The sequence below is a fragment of the Macrobrachium nipponense genome, chromosome 46 (assembly GCF_015104395.2).
Source record: "Macrobrachium nipponense isolate FS-2020 chromosome 46, ASM1510439v2, whole genome shotgun sequence".
Taxonomy (NCBI): domain Eukaryota; kingdom Metazoa; phylum Arthropoda; class Malacostraca; order Decapoda; family Palaemonidae; genus Macrobrachium; species Macrobrachium nipponense.
This window is the reverse complement of record NC_061106.1, coordinates 17853600-17866816: the sequence shown is the minus strand read 5'-3', so window position 1 is coordinate 17866816 and position 13217 is coordinate 17853600. Positions and strand designations below refer to the sequence as shown.

At 41.1% G+C, this 13217-nt stretch overlaps 1 protein-coding gene across 1 annotated transcript; it reads left to right on the top strand.

Annotated features, from left to right (window-relative positions):
- The first annotated feature begins 1135 nt into the window (after positions 1-1135).
- LOC135214784 (uroporphyrinogen decarboxylase-like) lies at positions 1136-12675 on the top strand. Its single transcript, XM_064249138.1, has 3 exons — positions 1136-1254; positions 1667-1834; positions 11771-12675. The coding sequence occupies exons 1-3, from the start codon at positions 1237-1239 to the stop codon at positions 11930-11932; spliced, it is 348 nt and encodes a 115-aa protein (XP_064105208.1). The 5' UTR covers positions 1136-1236; the 3' UTR covers positions 11933-12675.
- Positions 12676-13217: the final 542 nt, after the last annotated feature.

The window sequence follows — 13217 nt, the reverse complement described above, 5'->3', positions numbered from 1 at the left end:
TTGTATACACTAAAAATAACAGTGAACCAAGAACACTGCCCTGTGGAACTCAAGACAAAATAGGGCTTGGTTCACTTAAGATCACGTCCACAGCAACCCACTGCTGCCTGCCTGTAAGGAAATCTTGAAGTAATCCTAAAGCATATCAACCCACTCCAGGATTCTGAGGTTTTTAAATAAGTGTCTTGTGATTTACTAAATCAAAAGTTAACAAAATCAGTATCAAAACTAATATGTGAATAGACTCATAACAAAAGTAACTTTGTAAAAATCAACAAAACAATAAACAATAACATCAACAACAACAGTACATACACACTACATATATTTTTATTTTTCCTTTGAGAGTAGGTAGTATGAATAAATCACCACATATTAAAAAAAGTGCTGAGGCAACTCGTCAACAAAGTGGGGCCAGCATACCTTGTAAGGCAAAAGAAATCTGCCAGGTTGTCAACAACAACTGGGGCGGGAGGACAGTCAGGATGGATTTAGAAATGAAACACTCAGAGGAAAAGATTGGGTAAAGACGAAGGCACTTTCCTGATAATCCACCAAGCAACTTTTACTTTATCAGCCTGTCCTACAAACTTTTCGAAAAAAAAGAACAGGAAAGTGAATAAGAGGAAAAATTATTGATTGTCCTCTCAGGCAAGGGAACTCAAACCAAAGACCATGGCACAATCCAAGGTTGGAGAACAAGGTTTGTATTTATAGTAACCTTCTCTTAAAATGGTTGCCTACCAAGGCTAGATCCCTTCTACCCACTGGTTTGATTTCCCAGAGTGTCCTACTCCTGAAAGAGTTGCCTGCCAAGGCTAGTCTCTCTTCTACCCTAACTCATCTAGGCAAGGATGTCACACCCTGGAGTGAATGTTGTTAAGAAAAGCCACATTAACCCACCATCTTGCTTGGCAATTTTCTGTATTTGATTTTTTATTACTGATACCAAAGTTTAAGGGCTGTTGGCTTGCAAGCCCATACCATATACATATTCATGTATTGTACTCAAACTGAGTGTGCAGTCCCACTCAAAGTTTTAAAGGGAAATAATAATTGATTCGATAAAAGCTCTTTATAACCATTCAGAGTATTAACAAGTCTTTACATTCCGATTCTACAGGTTTTTGAATCACACGCAGAACATTTAGGGCCTTATTTATTCCGTGAGTTTGCCTTGCCTTACCTTAACGCAAATCTGTGATGATGTGAAGAAAAAATGTAGCACAGTTGGGCATGGAAGACGTTCCAATGGTAGGTATTATATTTTAATCAACCATTTTTTTATGCCTATTGCAATGTTGGTAACGTTCCTAAATGCTGAGTGTTAGTTTTTTTGTTTTTTATTAAAATAACTTATTTTATTGTTTGAATTAAAATTGTGTATTTCTTAACAGTTAGTCATTACCACTCACTCCATTCATCCTTGATAAAATTACTTTGTCTCAGCTGCCTTAAAGATCTTTAAAATCAAGTTAGTATATCTGAATCTGCTCCATCAGTCAAGAGGGAGAGAATAGTATTGTTTAATTTCTAGTAGTGGTAGTCTGACAATGTGTAGACCATTTCATTTTATTTTTAATATAATGAATCATCAGAGTATTCATTCATAAGGACTTGCCAAATGTTGCTTTACTTGTAAATCTTTCCTTTTTCCTTCCCACAGATTGTATTTCCTAAAGGGGGACATTTTGCTCTGAAGGATCTTGCTGCTCTTGATTATGAAGTTATTGGAATCGACTGGACCGTTGATCCTACCTTGGCTCGAGAAATTGTTGGGCCAAATAAAACTCTTCAGGGAAATCTTGACCCATGCGCCCTATATGCAGATAAAGTAAGAGCATTTATTCAGCTGGTTGCCAAGTCAATATTATGGATTTTTATGTAATGTTTATGCTCTGTGCTTGCCGTTTCACGAGTTTTTGAGTTACCTTAAGCACTCTCTTTATTTCACATTTGAACAGATTTAATGGTTGCAGAAGTTGATAGTGAAATCAAGATTAGTTTTCCGATAGCTATACGTACCAAAATAAAAATTTAGAATATTGCCCATGGCAGCTCTTAACATAAAACTTTAAGAATTATGTTTGATGATTTTATTAATGTGAATTGGCACACACACACACACCACAATCTCTCTTGGATTTTATTTCTAAAAACTTGGCCAGGACCGTAATATTGAGTGCTGATAATGCTAAACCTATCCTTCCTAGCAAAAGTCAAGATGAATTACCCAAGCTTGGAAGTTTAATGAAAACCTGTAAGTTAGTCACAAGAGTTTTTACTCAACTGTTTGAAACTGGATTCTACATTTATTCCAAAGATAACTTTAATACTTGATTTTGGAATATTACAGATGATCTAGTAATAGAATTACACAAAAGAAATTCTTAACCTGACAAAACAAACAAAAGATAGTGGTCTTATTTTTTAACAAAAATTCAGTATTTTGTTTGTTGATGAAGAATACTTGATAAGCAAAGATGTCCAAAGTCAATCTTAGTGCAGCCAGTGGCCTTCTGGGTGTACAGTGGTAATAGTGAAATGTATAGTCATTCAACAGAAATGTGTTTGGTGCAGTAGCAGCAATTATTTAGTGCAGTTTTGGTTGCCTAAACACACATCTCTGTTTTCAGTCTTTAAGTTGTAATAATCAGTACGTATGCCCCTGCAGTTTTGAGTGTCCTAGTTCTTTGGACCTTTAAGGTGCAGTTAAAAATTCTGTTCATCCACTTTCCAAGTGTACTTCAAATGTTTAAAGAATGTCTTCCATTTCTAGACACAGGTTTTTGCACCTAACCACTACTCGACAGTCTTACCGAAACTTTGGTGTCATTAACATCACTTGTGCACCAAATGAATCATTGATAATAGAGGCAGCTACAATAGGGCTGCAACAACTTTTGGACCAGTGGTGTGACCTCTTTAACTAGGGCAGTTGGAGCTTGTTCCTGCTTCAAACTGGTACAGTTCACCAACACCAAAAACAACAATATTTTATTTTGAGTCATGGGTGTGGGGGACCATCCAGGAAACCAATTTTATTAAGCTGTCAGGTGTCAGACTTGTGCTTAAGCCTTTACCTCAATTTAGTATCTGGGACAGGAACGCCATCCTTTCTTCCATTACAGCCAAAGGTCTGCCATTCTTCAACAGTCATTGAGTCAAGGTTTACTTAGATGATGATCAGCCTCATGTTCCCAAATTTGACCAAACTGAAGCAACATTTTTCAAGGCTTGACAGCTTTCACACTGATTGCAGTTGTCTTGCCGATGATGCTAGCCTTGTAAACTTAATATTTTTGCCATGGATGGCCAAATAATGCTCACATCAGTGTTTTCATTTTGAGGGTATGAGCATAAATGTTTTTATATCAAAGATTCAGTCAACAAGTAGCCAAGATTTCTCACCCCTTCAGAGCATAAAATCCTTGTTTCATTCCATTCCATTACATTCACCCCTTCAGCATTTTGTGTGCTTACTGTGACGAGATACAAACCGTGAAGCACATTCTGATGGTTTACCCCAGATATTTTAACCAAAGGGAAAGATATTTCCAGGGTAAATCCCTCTCAAATATCTTGGGAGATGAAGCAGACATTTCTGCTCTCATCTCCTTTTTAAAGAGTATAGAAATTTTTAATAATATTTAGATAAATTTTTATAAATCATATACAGATTTTTAAAGACATTAAACCTATTTTAAATATATATTACTCCATTCACTAAAATTCATATTTTTAACTTATTTATTAGTCACGTCTAATTTTATGAATAATTTCTTTCACTAATTCATTCCTTCATTTACCATAATTCAACTTATTTAACCTTCATTACGGCGCTGAATGGCCTTCTTGGCCCCAGTGCCTGGGCTTTAGCCCTAAATATCATACATCCATCCATCCTTCAGCATTTCTGCTTTGACCTTCACTTTGGGGACAGGAAGGATTATATCCCTGACTTAGTGTTGGGTTTTCAGCACTTCCTACAGAATCAGACCTCCAGCCAATGGCAGTGTTCTGCTAACCAGGCTAGTCTTTTTTGGTTACCTTGTTAAGTCTCACAGAATGAAAATGGGCAGGTGATCATTTGATGCTTAATTATTAACTTTTTAAATGTCAGTACTAAGTGTATTGTTCTTATGGTAAATGGTTAAATTTATCGAAACAGTAATCATGGTACATGTAACATTACTTTGGAGGAAGATGTTAAAGCTCTGTCTTCCACATTTTCATATCCCAGTGTTATTTTTGGATATAGTCATCCAAATTTTATCACTGCATTTTAGTTGTCAGTTGATTTGTTTCTACACATGACCTTACAATACTAGACCATGCATGAACCCTTTCCTGTACTCTATTTGTTTCATCAACACCTTGGGTCAAACCATTTGAGTTTCTTAAAGCCATGGTCCCTAATACTTGAGTTCCAAGAACCCTTATGGATCCATTAGCTTAACACAAAAAATTGGTTTTCATTCAAACTAACAATTATGTTCACAGTGGTGGCCCTCCCCCAACCCAAGATGCCAGTTATAGCTTCCTGCTCATTCTGGTGTATGAGGTGGTAGATGGCTGGGTGCTCCCTTTCTTTTTTGAACAAAAGAATTCTGGTTTGGGGATCACTGTGTCATTATGGACTGTTGTGAAGGCATAATCTGGTAAATTGTTTTGTTTTCATGAAACTGAAATATCATTGAACTATAAAAATAAAAAAAAACAATGCTTTTACTGAAATTCCTCTTACATTTACAAATCTGAAATTATTGTATTTTAATAAAAAAAAAAACATATCCTTTGCTTTTACAAGGGTTTTTGTTCATGAAATTTACCTGTCAGATATATATATAGCTGTATTCTCCGACGTCCGACAGAATTTCAAAACTCCCGGCACACGCAGTGGGGGGCCAGGTGGTTAGTACCCATTCCCGCCGCTGGGAGGCGGATATCAGGAACCATTCCCATTTTCTATTCAGATTTTTCTCTGTCGCCGGTCGGTAAACAACTGTTTACAGACCTCCGCCTAGGATTTTGAAACTTCTTGTGCTAACTTGAGTATTCTGATTGACTTTTGGTTTTGATTTGGCTTGTTGGCTTGGCATACGTGATAGTGGATTTGATTTGGATTTTGGCTTTGACTTTTCTTTGATTACGATGTCTGGATCTAGCTCTGCTAGGTTCAGGGTGTGTAAGGTACAGGAATGTAAGGTGAGATTGCCGAAAGCTTCGGTAGACCCTCATTCGGTGTGCTCGAAATGTCAAAGTCATGTATGTATGTTGAATGATAGATGCATCGAGTGTGAGCAATTGACTGAAATTGAATGAGGGCATATGATTCTTACGTGAGAAAGCTTGAGCGTGATAGAATCAGGAGGTCTTCCTCTAGAAGTGCTTCATGAATAGAAGTCAGGTAGGAATTGTATCTCCATTAAACCTCCTCCTGTAGATGTAATTCACCTAATCCTGTTTGTATTGCCTCCGAACAATAAGGAAAGTGTCTGCAGAAGGAAACGTATTATCTACGATTATGGAGTCGATTCGCGCCTTGGAATCGAAAGTGATTGCTCTACAATCAAATGTGAATAGGGAGAGGGCAAGCCGAAAGCCGAAGGAGGGTTACGGGATTTCTAATGACCGGTCCTGACTCCCTTTCGCAGAAACTGAGGATGAATCTCAGGCTGCCGGTGTTCGTGCACGGGCACGGATACTTAAAGAGTGCTTCTCTTCTTCCGAGGCTTCCTCTCCTCGCTGAGGTTGGGACTCTCGGAAGACCTCTCATGGGGAGAGCGGCAGGGGCGCAAGTGCCGCCACAGGCGGCCGTCGCCCTTGTCGCCCTCTTAAGAGAGGTTTCAGAGAAGAGGACGCTTCACGTCCTTCTGATCAGTGCGTAGATTCATCACCTGAAGATTTTGAAGCTTTTCCGCCACAGAAAATGAACAAGACTTCATCAGGGGAGGACTCGTTCTAGCGTCCAAGTTGCTTTAAGTATGTTCCTGAGTTGAAGGAAAGGGCATCCCCTCGCCATCTTCCTCGCCACAATGATGAGTCCTTCTAATGATCGAGAACTTTCCCATCAAGGAAAATGCTTTTGGAAATGCAGAAACAGTTAGCTTCCTATTTTGAGAAAAAGGAGGCAGAACCTAGTCATCGGAGGAAGGATCGGTGGCTGCCTGTTAAGAGGACTAGGCAGTCCCTGGCTCCTTCTCCGCGTTTTTCGGCCTTTGAGTCTCCTCCTAGTAGCCGACGCATTAGAGAACGTGATTACGTTCCTCATGAAAGGGCGTCTAGGAGAGACGAATTTGACAGAGACGTGAGTTGCCGCACAGGCGGCCGGCGTCTTTGTCAAAAGGCCGAGAACGCTCAAGGATCCTTGACGGAAGTTCAAGGTTTACATGATGATAATCAGCTTCAGGATGTTCGGGAAGACGATTCTTTTGACGCTCGGCGTCTTAAGCAGCGAAGCGCTTGCCAGGACGCTCGAGAAGACGCGCGGCATCTTATACATCGGGACGCTCGAGCTGACGCTGTTCAGGACGCACGGCGTCCTACACATGACGCTCAGCAGGATGCTTCTCAGAACGCGCGGCGTCTTACATATCGGGACGCCTGCCAGGACGCTCAACAGGACGTCTTGGAAGAATGTTTGAGTCCGAAGCGTCAGGATATTTCACATGTTAAAAGTGTCGAAGATAAAGAAACAGAGATTGGTTACTTCAAACTCTTCTGCATCTAGAGGCACCCTCTTGCGAACGGGGCCTCAAGGATTATTGTCATCGCGATCTTTGAAGGACGCTGATGACCGAGAGAAGGATTCTTCTAGTGATCTGTGCCCTACAGATGATGACGAACCAAATGCGTCAGCGGCTTCAGACTATAAGACTTTGACGAATCTACTTAAGAACTTGTTTCCAGACAATTTTCAAGCGCCCGTTCCTTGCTCTCCCCCTTCACAATTTGCCTCATCGAAGGCCAGGAAGGCTCCTGGCTTCGTTAAAATGGCCACTTTGCTCTCTGCGAAGAGAGCATTTAAGAGAATCCAGGAATGGATGGATTCAAGGAAGGTTAAAGGGAAGACTTCTTTTGCACTTCCCCCATCTAGACTGAGCGGGAGAGGGGGGATCTGGTACGAAACGGGAGAAGAGGCAGGATTGAAAGCACCGTCTTCTTCTCAAGGAGATTTCGCAAATTTAGTGGACGCTCCGAGGAGGTCTTATTCGTCATCAGCAAAGGTTTCCTGGACGATGACGGAGACAGATCATCATCTCAAGGGGATATTTAAGACGCTGGAAGTGTTTAACTTTTTAGATTGGTGCCTGGGGGCCTTGGATTTACAATCTAGGAGTCAAGACTCTATTTCGTTGGAAGAGCTTTCAAGTGTACTAGCTTGCATGGATAGGGCAGTAAGGTTTATGGCTCGATGAGTTAGCATCTCATTTTGCTACCAGTCTGCTAAAAAAGAGAGCTCTCTATTGCAGTTTTGCGGCGAAAGCAGTTTCTCCCCGCTCAGAAGGCGGAATTATTGTTCGCCCCCTTCTCTACTCATCTATTTCCGCAGTCCATGATTAAGGATCTGTCGGTAAACTTGCAAGAGAAAGCAACGAGGGACCTCTTGACTCAATCTTCCAGACGCCCTACTCCTCAGGCTTCTACTTCAACAGCTCCAGCCCCCAAGCCCCAAGAGAAATTTAAGCCCTTTCGTGGAGCACCTTCCTCTAGAGGTTCTTCGAGAGGAAGGGGGTCCTTTAGAGGCAAGACCTCTTCTATCAAGAAGGGGAAAAAATTGACATTTCTGCCCTTCAGGCACCTGTAGGTGCGAGACTCACCTTATTTGCTCAGGCATGGAGGACGATAGGGTCAGACACCTGGTCCCTAGATGTGATCGAGAGAGGATACCTTTCCTCTCTGCGACTCCTTTGAGCACGAAGCCGATAGACCTGTCGCCCGCATACCAGTCAGAGAAGCAACAGATTTTACTCGACCTTCTAGACCAAATGTTGGAAAAGAAGGCCGTAGAAGAAGTCCTGATGCTGGATTCCCCAGGCTTCTACAACAGGTTATTCCTGGTTCCGAAGCAGTCTGGGGGTGGGGATGGAGACCTGTCCTAGACGTCAGCAGACTGAACCTTTTTGTAAAGAAAGAAAAATTCAGGATGGAAACATCTCAGTCTGTGTTAGGGGCCTTGAGACCAGGGGATTGGATGGTGTCATTGGACCTACAAGACGCTTATTTCCACGTCCCGATCCATCCTCAATCAAGGAAGTTCCTGAGGTTCGTCTTAAAAGGGCAGGTCTTCCAGTTCAGGGCTCTTTGCTTCAGTCTGAGTACGGCGCCGATGGTTTTTACTTTCCTCATGCGGAATGTAGCGAAATGGCTTCACCTATCGAAGATAAGAGTCTCGTTTACCCTGGACGATCTGGCTAATCAAGTCGTCTTCGGAGTCAAGGTGCCTGGAGGACCTTCAGACGACATTGCAGCTGACGAAGGCCCTGGGCCTTATAGTCAATTACGAGAAGTCCCATCTGATCCCCACGCAGTCCATCGTGTATCTGGGGATTCAGATGGATTCAGCGGCTTTTCAAGCTTTTCCATCAAAGGAACGTCAGCAGAAATGCTTAGAGAAAGTGTCAGCCTTCTTAGGGAAAGAAACATGCTCGGCGAAGGAATGGATGAGTCTGCTGGGAACCATTTCTTCGCTGGAGAAGTTTGTTTCCCTGGGGGGAGGTTGCACCTCAGGCCACTCGTTTTTTATGGCAGAAAACTGGAAAGACAAACAGAATCTAGACTCGACTTTGGTAATCCCTCAAAAGCGGTCAAGGATCAACTGAAGTGGTGGCAAGATCCGATCAAACTTTCGGAAGGACTGTCCCTCAACCTTTTGAGCCCCGACCAGTGTTGTTCTCAGACGCCTCCATGGTGGGCTGGGGAGCAAACACTAGGCAAGGAGGAAGTGTCAGGCCTCTGGAGAGGGGAACAGAGGTCCTGGCACATAAACTTAAAAGAGTTGGAGGCCATTCGGTTGGCTCTTCAATTCTTCGGACAACACTACGGCTCTCGCTTACATCAAAAAGCAGGGGGGGACACACTCTCGATCACTGTTCATGATAGCGAGAGACATCCTTCTATGGGCGAAAGCTCGAAGCATAGTGATCCTAACAAGGTTCATTTCAGGAATACAAAATGTTCGAGCGGATCTTTTAAGCCGTCAACATCAGATGCTTCCCACAGAATGGACCCTACATCTAGAGGTTTGTCAAGAGCTATGGAAGTTGTGGGGACGGCCGCTAGTCGACCTCTTCGCAACCTCGAAAACGAAGAGGCTTCCGATTTATTGCTCTCCAGTTCTCGACCTGGAAGCTAATAGCGGTAGGATGCCAATTACTATGGGACTGGATGGTGGGATGAAGGTTTTAACGTCCTTTCCCCCGTTCAAACTCTTAGGAGAGGTAACAAGGAAGTTTGCGGCGTCGCCAGGAGCGAGAATGACTCTGATCGCCCCCTTTTGGCCCTCAAGCGATTGGTTCACGGAGGTCATGTCTCTTCTGGTAGACTTCCCGAGAACCCTGCCAGAGAGAGTAGATCTTCTCAAACAGCCCCACTTCGAGAGGTACCACGGAAACCTCTCCGCTCTGAGTCTGACTGCGTTCAGACTATCAAGAAGTTGGCCAGAGCGAGAGGTTTTTCAAGACCAGTGGCAGAGGCTATTGCCAATGCGAGAAGAGCTTCCTCTCGAGCAGTTTATCAGTCGAAGTGGGCTGTCTTCAGGAGATGGTGTAGGAAGAAAGGTATTTCCTCCTCCACGACCTCTGTGAACCAAATCGCTGAGTTTCAACTGCATTTGAGAAATGTGGACAGACTGGCAGTGCCCACAATAAAAGGATACAAGAGTATGCTGTCAGCTGTCTTCCGTCACAGAGGGTTAGACCTGACAAATGATAAAGACCTTCACGATCTTTTGAGATTGTTTGAGACAACTAAAGTACTGCAACCGAAGGTCCCATCATGGAACCTTGATGTAGTTCTAAGGTTCTTGATGTCGGCTCCCTTTGAACCTCTGCATGCTGCCTCGTTGAAAGACACTACTAGAAAGGCGATTTTCCTAACTGCTCTTGCCACAGCAAAAAGGGTTAGTGAAATTCATGCAACTTAGTAAATATGTGGGTTTCAGAGGACACAGTGCAGTGTGCTCCTTGAATCCTAATTTCTTAGCTAAGAATGAGAACCCATCTAACCCCTGGCCAAAAACCTTTGAAATCAAGGGGTTAGCAGAGTTCATCGGACAAGAGCCAGAGAGTCCTGTGCCCTGTCAGGGCTCTCAAATTTTATTTGCAAAAGACCAAAGATTGTCGGGGGTCCTTCTGAAAATCTATGGTGCTCTGTTAAGAGACCCGACTTTCCTATGTCGAAGAATGCACTGGCATTCTTTTTACGAAGCACCATCAGGGAGGCCTGCGTCCTGCCCGGATGGTGATCTGAAACTTTTGAAAATAAAAGCCCATGAAGTGAGAGCTGTGCAACTTCAATGGCCATTTCAAAAGATATGGCACTTAACGATATCATTAGTGCTACTTTTTGGCGAAGCAACTCTGTTTGCTTCACATTACCTGCGGGATGTGAAGACGGCATATGAGAACTGCGAGTCGCTAGGACCATACATATCCGCAGAAATGTTGTTGGGGGCAGGGAGCAGCACGAATCCTATCCTATAGAAAAGGGATAGTGGTGTGCTTTTAATTTTGGTGTTGGTTTATGGTTGAAGGGTTGGTTGCTTGAGGCACTTTCCCTTTCTTTAGCCTAGAAGTTATGGGACTAACTTCGATAGGTTAGGTCAGGTGGTGGTTTTTAGCTTCGTTGCCCTCACAGTATGGTCAATATGGTCTAGTCACATTGTGGTCACGCTCCCGTTGACAGATCATCTAGAGCGCACCAACTACCTTGTTGGCAACTCTAGTAAAGCAAAAGCAGGCTTCGGTGATAGTAATCAAGAAGTCAGCTATGCTAATAGGTAAGGAACCAAGATGTCAATCATCTGCACTTAATGTGTTTCCAAAATCCTTCTATTCTGTCCCTTCCCACCTCCAATGGTGGGATTCAGCTATATATATATCTGACAGGTAAGTTTCATGAACAAAATGTTATTGTCATGATACAATTAAAGTTTGTTCATACTTACCTGGCAGATATATTTAATTAAAGTACCCACCCACCTCCCCTCAGGGGACAGTGGTATGAAAAATCTGAATAGAAAATGGGAATGGTTCCTGATATCCGCCTCCCAGCGGCAGGAATGGGTACTAACCACACTGGCCGCACTGCGTGTGCCGGGAGTTTTGAAATTCTGTCGGACGTCGGAGAATACAGCTATATATATATCTGCCAGGTATATATATATATCTGCCAGTAAGTATGAACAAACTTTATTGTATCATGACAATAACATATTTCTTATCCTTTGCAGAAATTCTAGCTTATGATTTTATTACAAATAGAAATATCCTTTGGTTTTGAGTTTCAATCCTAACCAGTATATTAGGTGTACATTATGTATTTACTTTGTGTATTTGAACCTGCTTCCTTCTTTCATCACTTTTTATATTAGTCTCTTGTTTGTAACATGTAATGTATTTAGCAAGAATATAGTTTCCTCTTTGCTTGGGTTTGTAATTTGAAACTGGTTAGCAGAAGAAGTAGTTCTTTGAATTTTTCCACTGTTATATATTCAGGCAGATGTGTTCTTTATTATGATACAACATTTTTTTTTCTTTCATTACAGAAATTCATCAGCAATGCCGTAAAAGAAATGATTGAGAAATTTGGCCGTAACCGCTACATAGCTAACTTGGGCCATGGAATGTACCCTGATATGGACCCAGAAAATTTGGCAGCTTTTGTTGACGCCGTTCACAAGCACTCCAAGAAACCAGACTCCACCTGATTTTTCAGTCAGAGCTAAGATGAGGAATTAAGTTACTCACACTTGCAACAAGTGAGTATTTAATTTCTGGGAAACAATTACAATTAGATAGTGATTGATATTAAAAATCTTAATAAATAGTGTCTTAATAGTTACAATCATTCAAGTATTACTAAATTGTCAAGGTGTTTGTAACCCGTGAATACTGTCTTAAATGTTTGACCATCTAGTAGACATTCATGGCACTAAAGCATGAATCAGTAATCCCAGTTATTCAGCCAAGTAATTGTCTTGTTCAGTGGTTGTGTATTTCGTAATTCTGTATTAATGGGTATAGAATTTAGCACAGTATTGTTATTGTTATTGCAGCTTTGTGTTAAATGTGTTATTGTTATTGCAGCTTTGTGTTAAGTGTGCAAGTAATGATTGATATATTGTGAATATAATTTTACCATGATTACTCGACTGTCTTTATTACAACTCTTTGTTATAAAACCTTGGAAGAAACCATATACTATCTTGTTTCTTATTCAAGGAGATTTTCAAGCTAATTTGTGAGTATGAGAATCATTTATTCTTACAGTACTAGAATTGTCTCATGTACTGATTAACTGTTTCCTCCTTGTCTTATCAAAGTAAACTTTGTTGAAATACTGGAGATAAATGCTCAGCTATCAACAGCAATCTTTCAAAGTCTGTCTACTTATCACCTTTGTAAAAGTGCCCGTACTGTAGTACTATACACAAACATGTCAGCAGAGGGCATTTTTTGTAACCAATTTATGCCTCTCATGACTAAGTATCTTCCAAGTTTACTGTGATGACTTTTGGCCGTGATATATCATAAACCAGATAAAGTTATTTATCATATCTCATCTGCATTTAGCAGCTTCCAATTATGTCAAAAGAACCAGTCTATTTACTTCTTATATGAACATTAATCAGTATTAATTTTTAAACACTTAAATTTATGAGGTATGCTGGTGTATCCAAAATCATAGTATATAGTGTCAGCAAGAGTAAGCACATGTCACTAGTACGTATATGACTTTGCTCTTTATAAATAAGAATTGCACATCAATTTTTTCCACTTGGTAACATAGGTTATTGTTGGGAATTGCATCTTTATTTACCTGCAGCTTTTACACAACTATTTTCCAAAGCTTATCACATTTGCCTATTATCATTTTCTGCTACTCATAAAACATGTTCATTTCTGAAATGAGACTAGTTCATTTTGAAAACAAGTAATTATTATTATTATTATTATTATTATTATTATTATATTACATATTATTATTATTAT